General features: G+C 37.6%; 1 protein-coding gene across 2 annotated transcripts in view; it reads left to right on the top strand.

The window, feature by feature from the left end:
• The window catches only part of LOC127441295 (solute carrier family 22 member 23-like), an 84,583-nt gene that overhangs the window by 52,346 nt on the left and 12,127 nt on the right, over positions 1 to 20,110 (top strand). For both annotated transcript variants that reach the window (XM_051698521.1, XM_051698519.1), the window contains exons 4-5: positions 16,043 to 16,211; positions 16,536 to 16,663. In XM_051698521.1, the coding sequence (XP_051554481.1) occupies positions 16,043 to 16,211; positions 16,536 to 16,663 (297 nt within the window). The remainder of the gene's footprint in view (positions 1 to 16,042; positions 16,212 to 16,535; positions 16,664 to 20,110) is intronic.

Below are 20,110 nucleotides of genomic sequence, written 5' to 3'. Positions count from 1 at the left end.
CATGCTTTTAAGCCTTAGACATAAAAAGAAAGATTTATTTAACAAAAATGATCATAAAATTGTAAACATAAACAATGTTGTTTATTAATTATTGCAATAATTTCTTAAAACATAGGGGGTTATTTATGAAATTAGTCCACTGTATGTGTGAACAGGGAGCTTTTTAATTTGAGTGTGAAAAATTTCAGGCGGCAGCCCAAAAATCCTGCAGAGTATAAAAGGAATTCATATATTCATCTAGGTTCACATAGTGCTTATACTATATCACTTTCCAATACAGCTGTTAATTCATCAATTTTAGGCTAATTAGCCATGTGTTCCCCAGGGAATTCTAATGGGTTTTAACAATAACGGTTTTTGATTTATGAGTATAATAAAGTCAGTGGTTATCAATACTAGAAAAGACTTTAATTTTTTGCAACAGAAATTAAACGGCCATACCTTGAAAGTGAATTTTGTTTAAAAAAGTCTAAATGTAAGTTACTAAGGCCTGCAAAGGTTGTCCGATTTGTTATGCATGTAAACTTGCATCCTTGTGTTAATTGCAGTACTTATTTTTTTATTTATTTTTTTTTTTTTAACACAGTGGCTTAATTTTTATTTAATTTTAATTTACCTTTGTAGAATAAAATATCATTGCAGTGGTTCTGTCTTAAGCTTCAATAGATGGTGCAAAGTATGGCTTAATTTTGTCTTTGGTGGAGTTTTTGTGCCCAATGAATGATCTGGGAATGTCCTTTTTGCACCTGTTTCTTCGTTACAGCTCATCAAACTAAAAACCAAATGACTCCTGAAATATTTATAATGGACATGATCTTGTTTTAGTGACTGGAAACACATAAGCAACAAATATTCTTTTATTAAATTCGGCCATGCCTGCAAATTTCTGCGGAATCTGAATGCTCCTCATTCACAATACTCTACACATCTGCTGCCTTTTGAATGCTCATTAATTAAATATTTATGCTCATTTGATTAGGCTTTCAGCTACCAATAAGTGTGTAGCTCAGTGCTTTTATAGCTCAGTTTAACACATTTGACCATGCTTAAATCGATTCTACAGAATTCCACAGTTTTTGTCCCAAAATGTGTGTAGGAAATGCAATGAAGGTCTGCAGATTTCATCTGGACCTGGTTATGAGAAAAAGAACACAATCATGAGTGCATACTTGCTATTGTTCATGTGGTTGACCTTTGGTTGGAGGCTATTCAGTTCAGTGAAGTTATTAGTGAATGAGTCTTTCCTGAGAACAGAAAAAGTCGTAATTGAGCGCAGGTCTTTGTGGACTCAGCAGGCTGACCTCAGAATAGAGTGCAGTGAGAGTGTTTTGTGTTTTAAGGGGGCTGCCTGATGTTTTTAGGAATGTTTCTTCAAAATGCAGACTGATCTAAATGGTAGTTTTTGTGAAAATCGTAAAATCCTTTCTCTTATCCCATTGTGATATGCATAGCCAATTATAAGTAAGCCATTTGTAGGTTGATTTTTCTTTCTTTCTGTGCTGTTGTCTGATCCTGATGAAGATGTGTGGTCAGTGTTTGGTGTGCTCACTGGAGTAAAGTTCAGTTGTTGTGCTGAGTGTGTGTTCTTCAGAGCTGCACCAGCACTCTGTTTATCTGTGACCTTTGACCCAGCCCACCACTGACTAACACCACCTGCACTTCACCAGTGATCACAGGTGGAACACTGTGTTTTTTCTCTCCATGTCCTATCATTCTCTCTTTCTATTCTCTGTTGTGGTTACAATTAGTGCTGTTAGCTTGTTCCAAACAACTGTTGTTCTTTCTTCCATGGAACACAAATTGAGTTATTTTTCAGAATTTCCTGTCTGTTCTTTTCCATACAATGAAAGTGAATGGGGACTGGAGCTGTCTAGCCCCAAAAAAGACAAAAACACCATAAAAGTAATCCGTACTAGAGGTCGACTGAGTCGATTGGAATTTGACAGTACCAATAAAAGGGGGAAAATAGCTGATAATCGAATAACCTGCCGAAAGTTTTTTAAATCAATTTATTGTGATGGGGCAGTCCAGACATAGAGACATACGTAGTCCAAAATGTATGAAATCCCAGATGCAGTTTATTGAGCAACCACAAATCCCAATAATATCTAGAAAAAAGATATGAAGATTTGGTGCCTAACGGCAGAATTTTAACTATAAACAAGCCCAAAATACATTTTTTAAATCTGCAACCAGCTTATGTACCCTCCACAGGACTAAAACATAAAGTACTCTTGCCATTCATATTTGCATTGCCACTGATTAATTGGCAAAAATACTAAATAGTCTGAACGACTTGTGCGCTTTTCCATTAAAAACTAAATGTAATCGTTGGTCTAACTTAATTTAATTATGACACACATTTCCACACAATTGAAGAGATTTGTCTGAAATTAATCTGGGCTAATGGAATCAAGAGGAAATTTCATCTTGATCCAATGAGATTGCATCATTTTGATTCAATTTATTCTGTGCATTTTTACTGAAAGATTTTTACTCTAATTTATCCTACTAATTTTAACAGCATCTGTTAGATATAGCATGAAATTATTGCTTTTGCAACTTTTTTTACTTCACACCATTATTTACTTTATTTTATCTCCTTTTCTCCCAATTTGGGATGCCCAATTCCCACTACTTAGTAGGTCTTCATGGTAGCGCGGTTACTGACCTCAATCCGGGTGGCAGAGGACAAGTCTCAGTTGCCTCCGCTTCTGAGACAGTCAGTCTGTACATCTTATCACGTGCATGACACCGCAGAGACTCACAGCATGTGGAGGCTCATGCTACTCTCTGCGATCCACGCACAACTTACCACGCGCCCCACTGAGAGCGAGAACCAATAATCGCGACCACGAGGAGGTTAACCCATGTGACTCTACCCTCCCTAGCAGCCGGGCCAATTTGGTTGCTTAGGAGACCTGGCTGGAGTCACTCAGCACACCCTGGATTCAAAGTCAGGACTCCAGGGGTGGTAGTCAGCGTCAATACTCGCTGAGCTACACACACACACACACACACACACACACACACACACACACACACACACACACACACACACACACACACACACACACACACACACACACACACACACACACACACACACACACACACACACACACACACACACACACGTATAAAAATAATACCAAAATAAAAGACTAAATCATAAATACTTAAAATATATGGTGGATAATTACACAGTTTCTGAGCCGTTCTGAGCAGTTACAGTCCCCAGTAGGCCAGAAATATTTGGTGACTTACTGCAACATGTTCTTTTGGTGCTGTTATTCTTTCTTTCTTTTTTTTTTTAAGCATTGAAAAGCTAGATTGATAATATGCATGTTGATTTAAAGGGAACAGACATTTCTGGTATAAAAATAAATAAAATAATCTACACATTTGACAACAAAGAAACACAAAGAAAATGAATACCTATGTACATAAATATAAATATAGAAAATATATCCTTATTATGTACCAACCTGGGAACTGGGTTGCATGATGTGTGGGATTGTATGGTTTTACCGGGGACTGCACCCTTATTGCAAAACAACTTCATCAACTTATTGAAGGAATTTGGGAATTTGTTTTCATTCACAAGAACTCTGCATTGATCTGTTAAAAGGAAAAAGGCAACAAAATTCAATAGTACATTGGGTATTTAAGTTTTAAATGTTCAAAGTAGACTAGACCATAATGACCATGGCATAACTTATATTGTTTTAACAAACTGTACCTGCTAGGTTCTGATGTTCCACACTCTTTATAAGGCCACATTTGAATTACTAGAAAAAAGTGTAAATATCACTTACACAGTCAATTCACAGTTGATCAATTCAGATCTCTATATAATAAGACTGCTTTAATTAAGACAGATTTTTATTTACAATAAATTATGAGTAGCCTACACCACACCTCCCACCATCACCCCTGGAAAATCATCCTCCTTTCTTATCGTGGCTGCTAATGGTTCCAGGGCAAGACAAAACAATAATGAGGAAAGAGGGCAAACCTGCCGGGTGCCCCTATCCACAGTAAAATAATCTGAAATTAATCCATTTGTTTGTACCGCTGCTACAGTGTGTCTATAAAGCAACTTAATCCAACCAATAAATGTACTTCCAAACCCATACACTTCCAAAATCTTAAAAAGATAATCTCATTCTAGCATATCAAACGCCTTTTCAGCATCAAGTGAGATGGCAGCAACCGGAGACTGATCATTCGCTACTGACCACATGATATTGATGAAACACCTAATGTTGTCAGAAGAGCTGTGGCCCTGAATAAACCATACCTGATCTATATGTATAAGAGATGTCATAACTTTACTTAATCGGTTAGCCAAGTTTTTTGACAATATTTTTACGTCTAGCTGGATCAGGGAAATTGGACGGTAACTTTTACACTCGCTTGGATCTTTGTCCTTTTTAAGAATCAGACTGATTCAGGCTTGTGTCATGGTTGGCGGAAGCTTTCCATTCTTTTATGATTCTGTATAATCTTCTAACAAAAGTGGAGCCAGTTCTGTAGCATAAGTTCTAAAAAAAATTCAGTGGCAAAACCATCTGACCCCGGAGCCTTGCCTGTAGGTAAGGACTTAATTACCTCGTCAAGCTCCTCCAAGGTTATCTCAGAATCAAGAGAATTTCAGTCGTCAACTTAGGGAGTTCTAATGGTTCCACAAATTTTCTAATATCCTCATCAGTAGATGAAGACATGGATCTATAGAGATCAAGACAGAATTCTTTAAAAGCATTATTAATATCAATGGCCATGGTAAAAATGTCACCACCAGTAGATTTCACTGAGGGAATGGCAGAAAAAGACACTCTCTGCTTTATATATCTAGCCAAAAGCTTCCCTGCTTTGTCCCCCGACTCAAAGTATGACTGTCTTACCCTGAATAGCCAAAATAATATTATATCTGTATTTCAATTGTGTCAATTCTCTGAGGCCATCAGATGACATTCGGTGCTTCAGCTCTGCCTCTGCACTTTTAATATTCCCTTCCAACTCCACGAGTTCTCGTGCTTTGGATTTTTTGATGAATGAGGCATACTGTATGATCCGACCCATAAGAACCGCCTTAAGTGCCTCCCAAGCCACGCCCACAGAGGATACTAAAGACCAGTTGGTCTCCATATAAACACTGATTTCAGTCTTTATCAATTGTTGGAAATCAAGATTTTACAAAAGGGACACATTAAGGCGCCAACTATATGATTTATTTTTCTCTGTATGTAGCAGCATCTCTAAACTCACCAGGGCATGATCTGAGACTAAGATGTTTCCAATTAAGCAATCCACAACAGATGAAATGAGGGATTTAGGAAAAAAATCTATTCTAGAATAAATCTTATGGACTGATGAAAAAAAATGTATAGTCCCTACCAGATGGGTTCAAAAGTCTCCAAATATCTGTAAGACCAAGATTTGAATATATCCTGTGAAGCATCAATGTTGCTCTAGGGGGCTTACATACTTTTGCTTCACTATGATCTAGGACTGAGTCCATCAAAAGATTAAAGTCTCCTCCCAATATTATATCATGAGGGGTGCCAGCAGCATGCAACATCCCTTCAAGATCTATAAAAAAGCCCTGATCATCAGCGTTAGGTGTGTAAATATTAGCCAAAATCAACCTTTGCCCCTGAATATCTGCTAAAACTGTAATGATTCTCCCTAATTTTTCTTTAATATGTTTGAGACATTTGAATTGTAGATGTTTATTTATCAATATAATGACCCTCCTGCTCTTACCTTAGCCAGCACTAAAGAAAACATGTCCACCCCATATCTTCCCAAATGTTTCAGCTTCCTGCTGGGAAAGATGCATTTCTTGAAGAAACACAATATCATATTTCTTACACTTAAGGAAAGAAATAACCTTCCTTCTTTTTATGGGGTGCCCCAACCCATTCACATTCCACATGGAGAGAGATAACCCACTCATATTAACATTTGACATATTGATATAATAAAAAATAAATTGTGTGTCAAAACAAGATTATACACACCACATTCCCCATTAGAGCAACAATAAAACCCTGAACTTCCCCCCAAACAAAACAAACAGAAAAAAAGAAAAACGTGCGCATTAACCCGTGCACGAAAGCGCCAACTGGCGTCAATCCCTCTAAACGCAATGTACGCATCAATGTACGCATATGAGAACCCCCGCAACAACTTTGCCATCGGATTGTTCAAGTCCGGTGCTTCTGCACAAATTTTGTGAGGCAAAATTACAAATCAGAAAATACTTTGTAAAACAGACCCCAGCCAACAGGCAGAACAAACACAAAAAACATGTAGATTCATGAAGGTCTTGAAGATGTGTATTGAGCGAGTCAAATTCACTTGGAGGCCGCGTAAAAAAGAATATACCATGACATACTCAGTCCGTCAACTTTATAAAAGACGTCCTTTATGTGAGCATGTAGATATTTTGCGGTCATCCATAACGTCCACTCTCAATCTGGCCGGGAACCTCAGTGCAAAAATGACCCTCCGTCAATGCAAAAGTCTCCCAAAGGAAGTGTCATTCAAAAAAACAAACTCCAGCTGCTAGGCGGAGCCGAGGCAAAAGGAAACAAAAATGCCGCCCAGCTTCCTCAGACAATCGAGTGTATGTTCAGCGAGTCAATCCACTAATATAAGAAACATCAAATGGCTTACTCACTCCAATGTATTTATGAAGGAGAGTGCCTGTTTTGGACTTGTAAATACTTTGCGGCCATCATTCATTTCTATTCTCAGTATGGCCAGAAACATCAATGCAAAAGCGATCTTCCGTTGATGTAAGAGTTTCTTACATTCCTTGAACCGATCGCGTTTCTCTCTTGTCGAATTCGCAAAGTCCAGGAACAAGAAAATATTGTGATTCTTCCAAGAAAGCTTTCCTTTGCTCCTCGCCTTGCACAACACGAGATCTTTATCGGATGATCTCAGAAATTTGGCCAGAATTGGTCTGTCTCCCTCAGCAGATCCGCGAGCTGGGACTCTGTGAGCTCGCTCTATTTCCAGTTTATGGCCTGCTATGTCAAGCAGACTCGGGAAGAGCTCGTCCAGGAATTTCACCATATCTCTGCCCTCTTCATGCTCAGGAATTCCAACAATCCGTAGGTTATTCCTTCGGCTCATATTTTCGTGATATTCCAGTTTTTCCAGAATGTGTTCCAAGTCTGTTTTGGACGCGGGCAGATTAGCGGATAATTCCCTTTCCGATGACTCCAGATAATCGATCTGTTTCTCAACATCTGCGACTCTTGTGACCAACTCAGAGAATTTTGTTTCCATCGCCATAATCGATCGACATATTACAGTGAGATCCTCCAAGTCAGCAACAACCTTCGTCAGCATCACCGAGATGTTGGACAGTTGACGCTGAATTTCTTCTCCCGATGTGCCGTCCAAATCGAGTCCCCAGCTCGCAGGCCCACCAGAGGCCCCATCTTGAGCATGTAAGTGTCTTTTAATGTCTCCAGAGTCTGAGGATTTTGACTTCTTTGCCATGTTTACCTCAAAAAACAAATATGTAACTGAGTGTATGGAATCTCACCGGATCATAACATGAACATAATTAAAAAACTAGCAAAGTGCACAGAGCTGATGGCTCACACGTCCGCTTCTCGCATGGCGTCACGTGTCTCCCCATCAACCGGGCCAATTTGGTTGCTTAGGAGTCCTGGCTGGAGTCACTCAGCACACCCTGGATTCCAGCGGTGGTAGTCAGCATCAGTACTTGCTGAGCTACCCAGGCCCCCTTGAATTATATAAATAAAAGCACACATTTTCCTCCATTTAATTCCCCTTTCTGGATTTGCTGCTGACCATGTGACCACTTCAAAAATGCCAATATTTAATGTCAAATTTAAAATATAACATGTCAAATATCTGCTTAAAGTTTATCTGTAATGGTTTTAACAAGACTTACACTTTATAGTTATTAAGATGTGGATGGTAAAAGATTTTTGACTTAGCAATTCCAGAGTCCATCGGAGCATGCGCAAAAGACGTGATTGATTGAAACCATAACGTTTTCGTTGTTTCAACATGCCTCTATTGAGTTAATTTAAGTTCCTGTTAATTTAGTTCAGAGTGATTTAAAATAACTCTGAAACAATTAAAGCAAAATGATTTATTAGATGAACAAAGTACTTGATTTCTTATTATCAAACAACAGCCATGTATCTAAGTATTCTAAGTCTTGTGAAGCCATACAGTTGCTTTGTGTGAGGAACAGACCAAAATTTTACTTGTTATTCACTTAAAATCGGCCCCTCTGCAGTCCTAAAATCTAAATTGCGCTTGTGTACATTAAAATATTGCAATTCAAGGCAAAGCACAAATAAGAACTTTTTTAGAGCTGCCGTACTTGTATGGTTTTGTCTTTTTTAGAGATTTACAGCCTCATCCCCATTGAATTGTATTGTATGGAAAAGAACAGTGTAAACATTCTTTGCAATATGTCCTTTTCGTATTCCACAATAGATAAAAAGTAATACGAGTTTAGAACAACATCAGGGTGAGTCAGTAATGATTATAATAATACATTTTGGTATACTATTTCTTTAACAAAGATTATTTTTATAAAACATTTGCACAATGTATATTTCATAAAGCCATTAGACATATTTATAATTTTTTTCTTTTCTCTCTTTCTCTGCTTGTTTTACATCATGTTATGTCTTTTATGATTGCTCTCTTATCTCCAACATGTTTTCCCCTCATAATTCTCATAATAGTTGCACATGCATTACAGCACATTTCCTTGTTTCCTGTAACGTTCAAGGAAACTCTGTCTGAATGTTTGCTAAAACAGTGTGTGTGTGTGTGTGTGTTTGAGGGGCTGACACAGAAACCCAGCGGCCTGTGCGTGATGGAATGTATTTGAATATGTGACATCATGGCAGATTGCCATGAGCAACTCATGTGACAGGGGAAGGTCATAATGTCAGCCGCAGGCAATAGGAGACAGACAGACAAACAGCCCTGATCCCTCATGGTGCCCCCTTTTGGTGTGCAGTAAACCAACAATTCTGATCGACAGCCACAGACTCAAAAACATATCAGTCCATCCTGAATACAATAACAGATAGCTATTTATATGACAATTGATTTCTCTATCACATTTTAGGCTTTTTGTATTCTCCTTATGTGTAACCAATCCTATATACTGTATGTGTGTGTGTATGTACTTTGGGGACAAAATTGTCCTCAAAATTTAGCTAAATCTAAAAATGCTAGGGATAAGGCTGGTGTTTTGGTTTGGGGTTAGCCTATAGTAATTACCTTTATATATATATATATATATATATATATATATATATATATATATATATATATAAAAGTCAATGGTATGTCCTCACTTGTGTGTATGTATGTGTTTAAGAAACAAGGGATTTTCTGGAGCTGCTGAGCTGAGGGGACTGTGGGAGATTTAGATCAGATGGTTTAAGCAGCTCAAGTGTCTCACTCAGGCTCTGTTCCAAAACCTAGTGAGGTGCTAGGGTGAGTTAAATGTTCTCCCAAACTGATGAGGTTTTTCAGGTTAATGCTTTATCGAGTTTTAAATCAACAATACCTACCTACCACCCTACCTTAAACCTAACTGATAGTGTCATATAAGTAAATGTAAAATGAAAAATTGCAATTGCAATTGTTGATGCAACCACGTCATTTTGTGGTGCTTCTATGACACTTTCGGCACTTTCGTGTCAACTTGCATGCTCTTAAGAACTTGTAACTCCGTCCTTTACATCGCAAAAGCAACGCTCTATCAGGTATAGTAGGATTTGTAATGCAAATGAATGTATCGCCTTACAAGTGATGCGCTATAGTAAAAGTGTTTTAGACGTTATACAGGAAGATGACATTGTGTGAGGAACAGAACGAAAAGTAAGTGTTTATTAACTGATTATCTGCGTTTTACTTGTGATTTGTGTGAAAGTCAATAAAAGTCATTGTTGTTGTAGCGCCTCTAGTGGTCATTTCACCAGAAAACTGCAGTGATTCATACAACAAGCCACGAAAAAACTATTTAGCAAAAATGTAGGTACAGTAACTTGACTTTATGAGACCAGGTCGATTCTAAGGCAACATTGCATGTATCCAGGGCTTGACATTAACTTTTTGTCTCACTGGCAACTGTGGCTAGTGGTATTCCAAAATCACTAGCCATTCAGCATTTTCACTAGCCACAAAATGATAAAGGTAACTGGAGACTGTAACTGCATGCATTCGTTTGAACATTTTTATTTGAACAAGAATGATATGAGGACACAGGCCTAATGATTTAAATAATCTCTTAGAATACCAGTTACCAGTTAGTGTTACAACAGGAAAAAAAAAAAAATCAGTTTGGGTGATGATGTGTATTTTTAATAAAACCTTGTAATCGATGTTGACTCTTGGCACACTGTTGTCTCTTTACCTTGTCAGTGCTGTTTATACTATCTAGTGATTCTGTGTAGAATTCAAATAGGTGAAATAAGCTTTGTGGCCTCTGCCGGCTGCCGCAATTTTAAATGAAGCTCGACTGAATCGCGGCAATTTCTCTGGAGCACGCTGGTGTGTGCTATGGTGGTTCGTGTGAAAACACGCTTCATTCGCCCGAGATGCACGTGTCAGATAAGAGAAGCATATTTACTGCTTATAAAGTGCTGAATGCAAGAATGTGTGTTAATGTCAAGCACTGCATGTATCCTGAGAAGGCAATCCCAGAATGCATGCTTTTAGTGTAAACAAAAACATCCAATATGGCAGATGAGTCAAGAGAAAAGTTAATTATAAATATACTTCAAATTCATAAATCCATATAATTCAATAATTCAATTAAAAAAGTATTGATAAAATTGTTCAATATAATTCATGTATGTGCTGTGTATTTTATGCTCATTAGCGTGCCACATTGTTAGCTTAGCAGCATGCTAATGTAAAACTTCATATTGAATTGATACTGACATCACTTGTGAGTGTGAATTATGTCCTTTAAATGTTGGAGCAGTTTTTGGAAGGTCTGATTCTGATTTGTAACAAGCAGTCATCACAAACCAGCTAACCATGCTTTTGGAAAACAATGTTCTTCTTCTTGAGAAGCATTGCTAGTTGGAAATGTTAAGGCTGCAGACAGTGGGCAGAGCTGTTTAAAGGTCGTATGACATGAAAACATACCAGTTTTTCAGATGCTGTTGTCTTGGAAGATCTCTGTTGTCACAAAAGCAACATGATGTGCAGTGTCTACATCCATTTCCATAATTTAATATGGAGTGTTTCAGTATGATTTGACTACTCACATTTCTGGTGTGGTTTAAGCATCCAAATACGTTTTGGAGCCACTGTGTGACATATAGCTAATGCTGTTCATCATCTACAGTCCTGCTGAGAAAGAGTTTTTTCTTGGTTGTGATGTGAGCCTGAGCTCTGGCCCTGAACACACAGCATTATTCAGCTCTCTGTGGGAAGTGCTCCTCATTGAAATTCCAGGCTTTTCTGAAGGATTGTGCTGCCACTGTGTTGGCAGCCTGAATATTCTCCTGAGTTCTCCCGTCACCTTGAAAAGTGCTCTCCCAAGCTGTTCAACCCTGTCAGGCAATGCTGTATGTTCTGAGGGTTTACCATCATTTGATATGGAAAATATGGGCCTGTGCAATAATGGTGTGTCATTGAAGACCTGCTCTCTGCCGTACTTTACATTATGCATAATAACGAGTGTTTGAATGAGTCGCAGACAGATGACAGGGCCGAAGCATTTGAATTAGGCATATGCATGTATTGCATAGTTTTAAAGTCCCATAAGTTAGTAAAAATGGTCATGATAGGGATAAAGCTCATTATCTGTCTGTAGTGCATTATGTGCAGTTTTGATCCTGTTCCAGCAAACAAATGTGGATTGATACAGCTTAAGTTTTTTTAAAAACCCAACTAATGTCATGTTATGGTGAAATATGGAATTTGCAATGTTCTACACACGCAATGTGCCAAAATGTATTACTAGCGTAGCCTACTTATTATCTCTTGAAAACATATCCAGGTTATATTTAACCCCAAAATTTAAAAAGGGTGGGCGGAATTGCCTAAAGAAAATTAATTATATTTTAGAAACATTACGATTTTTTGAATTGTGACATTATTTTTTATGTTTTAATTAAGCACATATTCCCTCCCAAAATTCTCGTTACCGTAATGCATCTGGATGTTTTACTATTACGTTTTTTTCGAAGTCTCTTATTCTCAACACTCAAAAAATATTAGTTAACAACATTAGTTAACATGAACAAAAAATGAACAATATTTATTAACCTTAGTTAATGTTAATTTCAACATATACTAATAACATTTTAAAATCAGAAGTTGTATTTGTTAACATTAGTTAATGCACTATGAACTAACAATGAACAATTGTATTTTTATACATTTTAAAGATTAATAAATTCTGTAAAAAATATATTGTTCATTCTTAGTTCATGATGCCTAATGTATGAACTATTGTTAACGAATGGAAACTTATTGTAAAGTGTTACCAAAATATTTTAGCCTATTAATATATACTATTAATATTTAGCCTATGTATATATATATATATATATATATATATATATATATATATATATATATATACTATTACCACAAAATCAGAAATAAAAAATTAAATTTTGCTTGAAGAAAATTAAGCCTATTTTTAAAAATATTGAGATACATTGTAATGTAACAATTAAGCACATTTCTCCTCCCAGTTCTCATTACTTTAATGCAAATTATATATTTTTGTACTGCCTTTAATTCATGCTAATTTAAATGTAAAAACAATTACATTACTTTATTTTTTACTGTAATACAGTCAAATGACTGTGTCACAGTAATAATAATTCAAGGACATGCTAATTATGCAGAAAAAAAAATATTCATGTGATTATCTAATCAGCCAATCGTGTGGCAGCATTGTAATGTATAAAATTATGCAGATATGGGTCAGGAACTTCAGTTAATGTTCACATCAACCATCAGAAAGGTGAAAAAATGTGATCTCAGTGATTTAGACAATGGCATGATTGTTGGTGCCAGACAGGCTGGTTTGAGTATTTCTGTAACTGCTGATCTCCTGGGATTTTCATACACAACAGTCTCTAGAGTTTTACTCAGAATGGTGCGAAAAACAAAAACAACCAATAAGCGGCAGTTCTGTGGACAGAAATGCCTTGTTGATGAGAGAGGTCAACAGAGGATGACCAGACTGGTTTGAGCTGACAGAAAGGCTACGGTAACTCAGATAACCACTCTGTACAGTTGTAGTGAGCAGAATAGCATCTCAGAATGAACAACACGTTGAACCTTGAGGCGGATGGACTACAACAGCAGAAGATCACGTTGGGTTCCACTTCTGTCAGCCAAGAACAGAAAACTGAGGCTGCAGTGGGCACAGGCTCACCAAAATTGGACAGTAGACAATTGGAAAAACATCACCTGGTCTGACAAATCTGGATTTCTAATTAAAAATGTTCGACATACGTTCAGAAATGCTTTTCTGCATAGCACTGTTGTAACGTGTGTTTATTTGAATTACTGTCATCTTCCTGTCAGCTTGGACTAGTCTGGCCATTCTCCTCTGACCTCTGTCATTAACAAGCCATTTTCGCCCACAGAACTGCTGCTCACTGGATGTTTTTTGTTGTTTTTCACACCATTCTCTTTAAACTCTAGAGACTGTTGTGCATGAGAAACCCAGGAGATCAGCAGTTACAGAAATACTCAAACAAGCCCTTCTGGCACCAACAATCATGCCACTGTCTAAATCACTGAGATCACATTTTTTCCCCATTCTGATGGTTGATGTGAACATTAACTGAAGCTCCTGATCTGTATATGCATAATTTTATGCACTGCACTGCTACCACACAATTGGCTGATTAGATAATCATATGGATGATTGTTGGTGCCAGACGGGCTGGTTTGAGTATTTCTGTAACTGCTGATCTCCTGGGATTTTCACGCACAACAGTCTCTAGAATTTACTCCGAATGGTGCCAAAAACATCCAGTGAGCAGCAGTTCTGTGGACAGAAATATCTTGTTGATGAGAGAGGTCAACAGAGAATGGCCAGACTGGTTTGAACTGAGAAAGTCTACGGTAACTCAGATAACCGCTCTGTACAATTGTAGTGAGAAGAATGTCATCTCTGAATGCTATTCTGAGATGCAGGTTGCCATTGTTTTGGCAGCACGAGGGGGACCTACACAATATTAGGGTGGTTTTAATGTTGTGGCTGATCGGTGTGTGTATATATATATATATATATATATATATATATATATATATATATATATATATATACACTATATTGCCAAAAGTATTCGCTCATCTGCCTTTAGACGCATATGAACTTAAGTGACATCCCATTTTTAATCCATAGGGTTTAATATGACGTCGGTCCACCCTTTGCAGCTATAACAGCTTCAACTCTTCTGGGAAGGCTTTCCACAAGGTTTAGGAGTGTGTTAATGGGAATTTTTGACCATTCTTCCAGAAGCGCATTTGAGAGGTCAGAGACTGATGTTGGACGAGAAGGCCTGGCTCGCAGTCTTCACTCTAATTCATTCCAAAGGTGCTCCATCGGGTTGAGGTCAGGACTCTGTGCAGGCCAGTCAAGTTCTTCCAAACCAAACTCGCTCATCCATGTCTTTATGGACCTTGCTTTGTGCACTGGTGCGCAGTCATGTTGGAACAGGAAGGGGCCATCCCCAAACTGTTCCCACAAAGTTGGGAGCATGGAATTGTCTAAAATCTCTTGGTATGCTGAAGCATTCAGAGTTCCTTTCACTGGAACTAAGGGGCCAAGCCCAGCTCCTGAAAAACAACCCCACACCATAATCCCCCCTCCACCAAACTTCACAGTTGGCACAATGCAGTCAGACAAGTACCGTTCTCCTGGCAACCGCCAAACCCAGACTCGTCCATCAGATTGCCAGATGGAGAAGCGTGATTCGTCACTCCAGAGAACGCGTCTCCACTGCTCTAGAGTCCAGTGGCGGCGTGCTTTACACCACTGCATCCGACGCTTTGCATTGCACTTGGTGATGTATGGCTTGGATGCAGCTGCTCGGCCATGGAAACCCATTCCATGAAGCTCTCTACGCACTGTTCTTGAGCTAATCTGAAGGCCACATGAACTTTGGAGGTCTGTAGCGATTGACTCTGCAGAAAGTTGGCGACCTCTGCGCACTATGCGCCTCAGCATCCGCTGACCACGCTCTGTCATTTTACGTGGCTGAGTTGCTGTCATTCCCAATTGCTTCCACTTTGTTATAATACCACTGACAGTTGACTGTGGAATATTTAGTAGCGAGGAAATTTCCCGACTGGACTTGTTGCACAGGTGGCATCCTATCACAATACCACGCTGGAATTCAGTGAGCTCCTGAGAGCAGCCCATTCTTTCACAAATGTTTGTAGAAGCAGTCTGCATGCCTAGGTGCTTCATTTTATACACCTGTGGCCATGGAAGTGATTGGAACACCTGAATTCAATTATTTGGATGGGTGAGCGAATACTTTTGGCAATATAGTGTATATATATATATATATATACTGTATATATATATATATATATATATATATATATATATATACTGTATATATACATAAATTATTATAAATTATATAAATGTGTGTTTCAAAAGATTCAGCCACTTTCACTTGAAGTTTATTGTTTATTTCTTTATTAAATGTATGTTTGTCCCAGGTTATTATTTCTTATTAAATGGATAGTTCCAACTCTGACTGGCATACAGCCATTGTAAAATGCATAATGTGTACACAACTGGGGCCGCTTAATAATTTTATTTGATATTAATGTTGTCTTTCATCACATCGCTTTTTTCCGCCCTTTTAGACAAGCAGTAGGCCAAGTTAAGAACACCCCTTACCCGTGGTAATATCCCTGTAACACAGCCTCTCGTGGCTCATGGTTTGGTTAAAACCTCCATATTTATTCACGTCAGAGTGCTAATGTTGTGTCTTTTTATTCTTGTTGTCTGCAGGGATCGAGCTTTGTCTGCCGGGCTGGCGTTTCTCCATGACCATGGTGGCTAACTTTGTGGCATTGGCCGGGCAGCTGATCATGCCAGGCTTGGCAGCCCTCTGCAGTGATTGGCAGATTCTGCAAGCGGTCATAATCTGCCCCCTGTTACTCATGCTGTCCTATATCTGGTAAGCAACTGCGCAACAATTGTTGTTCCTCACAGATGGTCTGGACATTTGTTGAGTTGAAACCTCAGACAAGTGAATACTGGTCATAAACATCCAATACATACACAACTTTATGCATTAAAAGCATAATAAAAAACATAATTATCAAAACATATTAGATCAGAAAGATACACTGATGGAAAATGTCTTTTAGGAAAATTTTCAAGAAAAGGAAATGATAATGCAGCTTTTTTCTCCTAAACAAGTGTTTCATTAGGTGAAGTTAGTTTGAACTGATGTTTTCATAATGCAGTAAAGTACTGTATATCTGTCTGTCCTTTGCAGGATTTTTCCAGAGTCTCTGCGCTGGCTGCTTGCTACTCAGCAGTTCAGTCGCTCTAAATGGATCATGGAGCGCATTGCAAAAAAGAACACTGTCAATCTAGAACAGGATGCAGAAGAGCTGGTGACAGGTATACAGAAATTAAATACTATTTCTATACTTTGCATTAAGGGTGCATATGATATTATGTACTGTGAGTCAGTAGAATAGTATCAACTAGTAGGACTGAGCAGGACTGCTTTGTTATTTACACGTGAACACAACAGAGAAACATAGAGATGTGAAAATACATGACATTTCCTAAACAAGTTATAACATGGAAAAACTTGTTATTAAAAGGATAGTTCACCCAAAAATGAAAATTCTCTCATCATTTACTCACCCTCATGATATCCCAGGTGTGTATGACTTTCTGTCTTCAGCAGAACACATTTGAAGAAAAAATATCTCTGCTCACTAGGTCCTTAAAATGCTCAGAAGCTCCAAAAATCACAGACAGTCAGTATCAACATCATCCATACGACTCCAGCTGTTAAATTAAAGTCTTCTGAAGCGATCCGTGAAGCGATCCGATAGTTTTTGATGTGAAAAAGATCAATATTTAAGTAATTTTTAACTTCACTGTTAAAAATGCCTGTAAATGTACGGCTGAATTCTAACAGCAATCTACTGTAATTCTTAAATATAACAGTTTGCTGGGAGATAAAGAGCAGGCTCATTGTGAAGTGACCAGTTTAACTGTAAAAAGCTGTTATTTGCCAAGCATTTTGGGAAGATGAACATTAAAAACCCCAGTGCTGTCTTGGTGAAAGCTAGTGACATTCTGAACCATATATTTTAAAACCCAAAATGTAGTATAGATCTGTGGCTTATTGTCAGTGTTCACGCTGTTGACACATAAAAACAATACTGGATTCAACCCTGTCACCCTCATTTTTCACTTGTCTAAATACAATTAAAGAAGTACAATTAAACCTTTAAAAAATACTGTATAAATGTTAAATAACAGTATTGCACTGCATTGTGGGATCCTAAAATTGTGAAATACAGATCAGGACTTGCGCTTGAGTAAGTACTATATGCTTGGATTGCATCAGAGTTTTATGGGGACATGCACAGAAGTTTTCATTCAGAATTAATAGGGTTTTTAGCACTATTTAGTGGGTTTTTTTTTTATCCTAAAATAGTTGTTTTGTTTAAAGTCGCCATTATGGTGATTGGTGTTCCCTTGGGCTGGGACCTTATTTCTTTTTTCTTAATGTTTTTCCAGTCAGTATTAATGTGTTGTAGTTAAATACAATCATTTGCACTGAGTTACTTGGAAGGAAAAAAGCTAAACTTAAAGTCAGACTATTAGTCTGATCATAACTTGTAAATGCCACTAAATGAGGCAATATCATTATGTCATTATACAATACAGAAGTAATTGAATTATAAGCATTCAAAGAGAGTTCTGCAATGCAATTTATACTGAGTGTCTATTGTTAATGGTGAATTTGTGAATTGTCAACTAGACACATACAGAAATCAACATTCAACATACAAATACTCAACAATGATGACAATCAACAATCATACTTTTAGATAAAAAGTAAAACCTGAACCTTAAAAAACAAATAACTAAAACTGCAACAAAAACAACAGCAAAATAAACCATTAAATAGTAAAAAGACATTCATGTAATTTCTTCATGTCGTAGTGCATGCTGGGAACTGAAGCGACGACATAGTACTGTAGAACTGTACTGTAACTACTTTGAAAAACAGTAGCTGTCAGTATTTGATGAATACAGTAAAAAGCTGCATTTGAGCTTTACATTAAGTGTGCTGTATATTTGCAGTAAATTGCTGGTGAAATTGCTGCCAGTGTTTTACTGTAAATCTAAGAGGAAATTTGGAGATTTTTTACAGTGCATGCTGGGAACTGAAGCGACGACATAGTACTGTAGAACTGTACTGTAACTACTTTGAAAAACAGTAGCTGTCAGTATTTGATGAATACAGTAAAAAGCTGCATTTGAGCTTTACATTAAGTGTGCAGTATATTTGCAGTAAATTGCTGGTGAAATTGCTGCCAGTGTTTTACTGTAAATTTAAGAGGAACTTTTTTACAGTGAAAGCATCACTTCCGGTATGTGCGTGTGATGTAATCGCATTGACATGTTCACGCGAAAACTGACGCACATGCGTCACATCCGGAAGAGCAGCGCTGTTTACAAGTAGGAGAAACACTGTACAGAAGCTTTGTTGGTTTTGGTTTACATCTGTATTTGTATCTGAATGTTTACTTGCAATGGTGCGTTTGAGAAACCACGTGAACGCGGCGTTCTTGTGAATGCGTATACTGCTGCTGACCGGAAGCGATGGCTAGTTTATAGTGGAAAAAGTACTTAAATATTGATCTTTTACTCACCAAAACCGATTGTTTCTCCTTAGAAGACATTAAATTAACCGCTGAAGTCGTATGGATGACGTTTATGCTGACTTTCTGTGATTTTTAAAGCTTCAAAGGTCTGATCACCAACCATTTGCATTTTAAGGACATAGTGAGCTGAGATATTTTTATATTTTTCTTCAAATGTGTTCTGCTGAAGAAAGAAAGTCATACACCTGGGATATCATGAGGGTGAGTAAATAATTAGAGAATTTTCATTTTTGGGTGAACTATCCCTTTAAGGGTTGTAGATAGGCACAACACGAAGCAGAATTTAGTTGTATATTGTTGCTGAGCATTGTCACAACTTGCAGCATGAATATAGAATTCAGCTGATGTGCAGTTATATCGATCAGCCACAACATTAAAACCACCTGTCTAATATTATGTCCCCCTCTTGCCGCCAAAACAATGGCAACCAGCATCTCAGTATAGCATTCAGAGATGATATTCTTCTCATCACAATTGTACAGAGCAGTTATCTGAGTTACCATAGACTTTGTCAGTTCAAACCAGTCTGGCCATTCTCTGTTGAACTCTCTCATCAACAAGGCATTTCCATCCACAAAAATGCCGCTCACTCGATGTTTTTTGTTTTTGGCACCATTTGGAGTAAAGTTTAGAGACTGTTGTGTGTGAAAATCCCAGGAAATCAGCAGTTACGGAAATACTCAAACCAGCCCATCCAGCACCAACAATCATGCCATGGTCCAAATCACTTAGATCACATTTTTGACCTTAGATAAAGTTACTAAAATTACTCATACCATGATGTAAGATTTTGGACATACTGTCTACCCCTACTATGTACCTTTTTTTTTTTTTTTTAAAGTTGCCGTTTTACAAATAATTTTTGACAGAAGTTAATATTCAGTAATATTGCTGATGAATGTTTGTTTGTCTATGTGACAATGCAACATGTGTGTGTTTAGATGTGCATAGCTATAAGAACGGATAGCGGTGTTTTTGCACACATATTGCATCTAAAGCTGAGAAACATGTTTTTGAAAAACAAGTTAAACAAACAGATTACACCATTTGTGTCTGAGGTGCTAATGCACAGGTCACAAAACATTACAAAATGTGAACCTTGACCACCCCAATAATTGATTCTGAATCAATTCTTTGGATGTGACCACAAAAA

The sequence above is a fragment of the Myxocyprinus asiaticus genome, chromosome 5 (genome assembly GCF_019703515.2).
Source record: "Myxocyprinus asiaticus isolate MX2 ecotype Aquarium Trade chromosome 5, UBuf_Myxa_2, whole genome shotgun sequence".
Classification (NCBI taxonomy): Eukaryota; Metazoa; Chordata; class Actinopteri; order Cypriniformes; family Catostomidae; genus Myxocyprinus; species Myxocyprinus asiaticus.
Note: the sequence above shows the minus strand (reverse complement) of the source record. Positions and strands in the feature narration are given on the sequence as shown.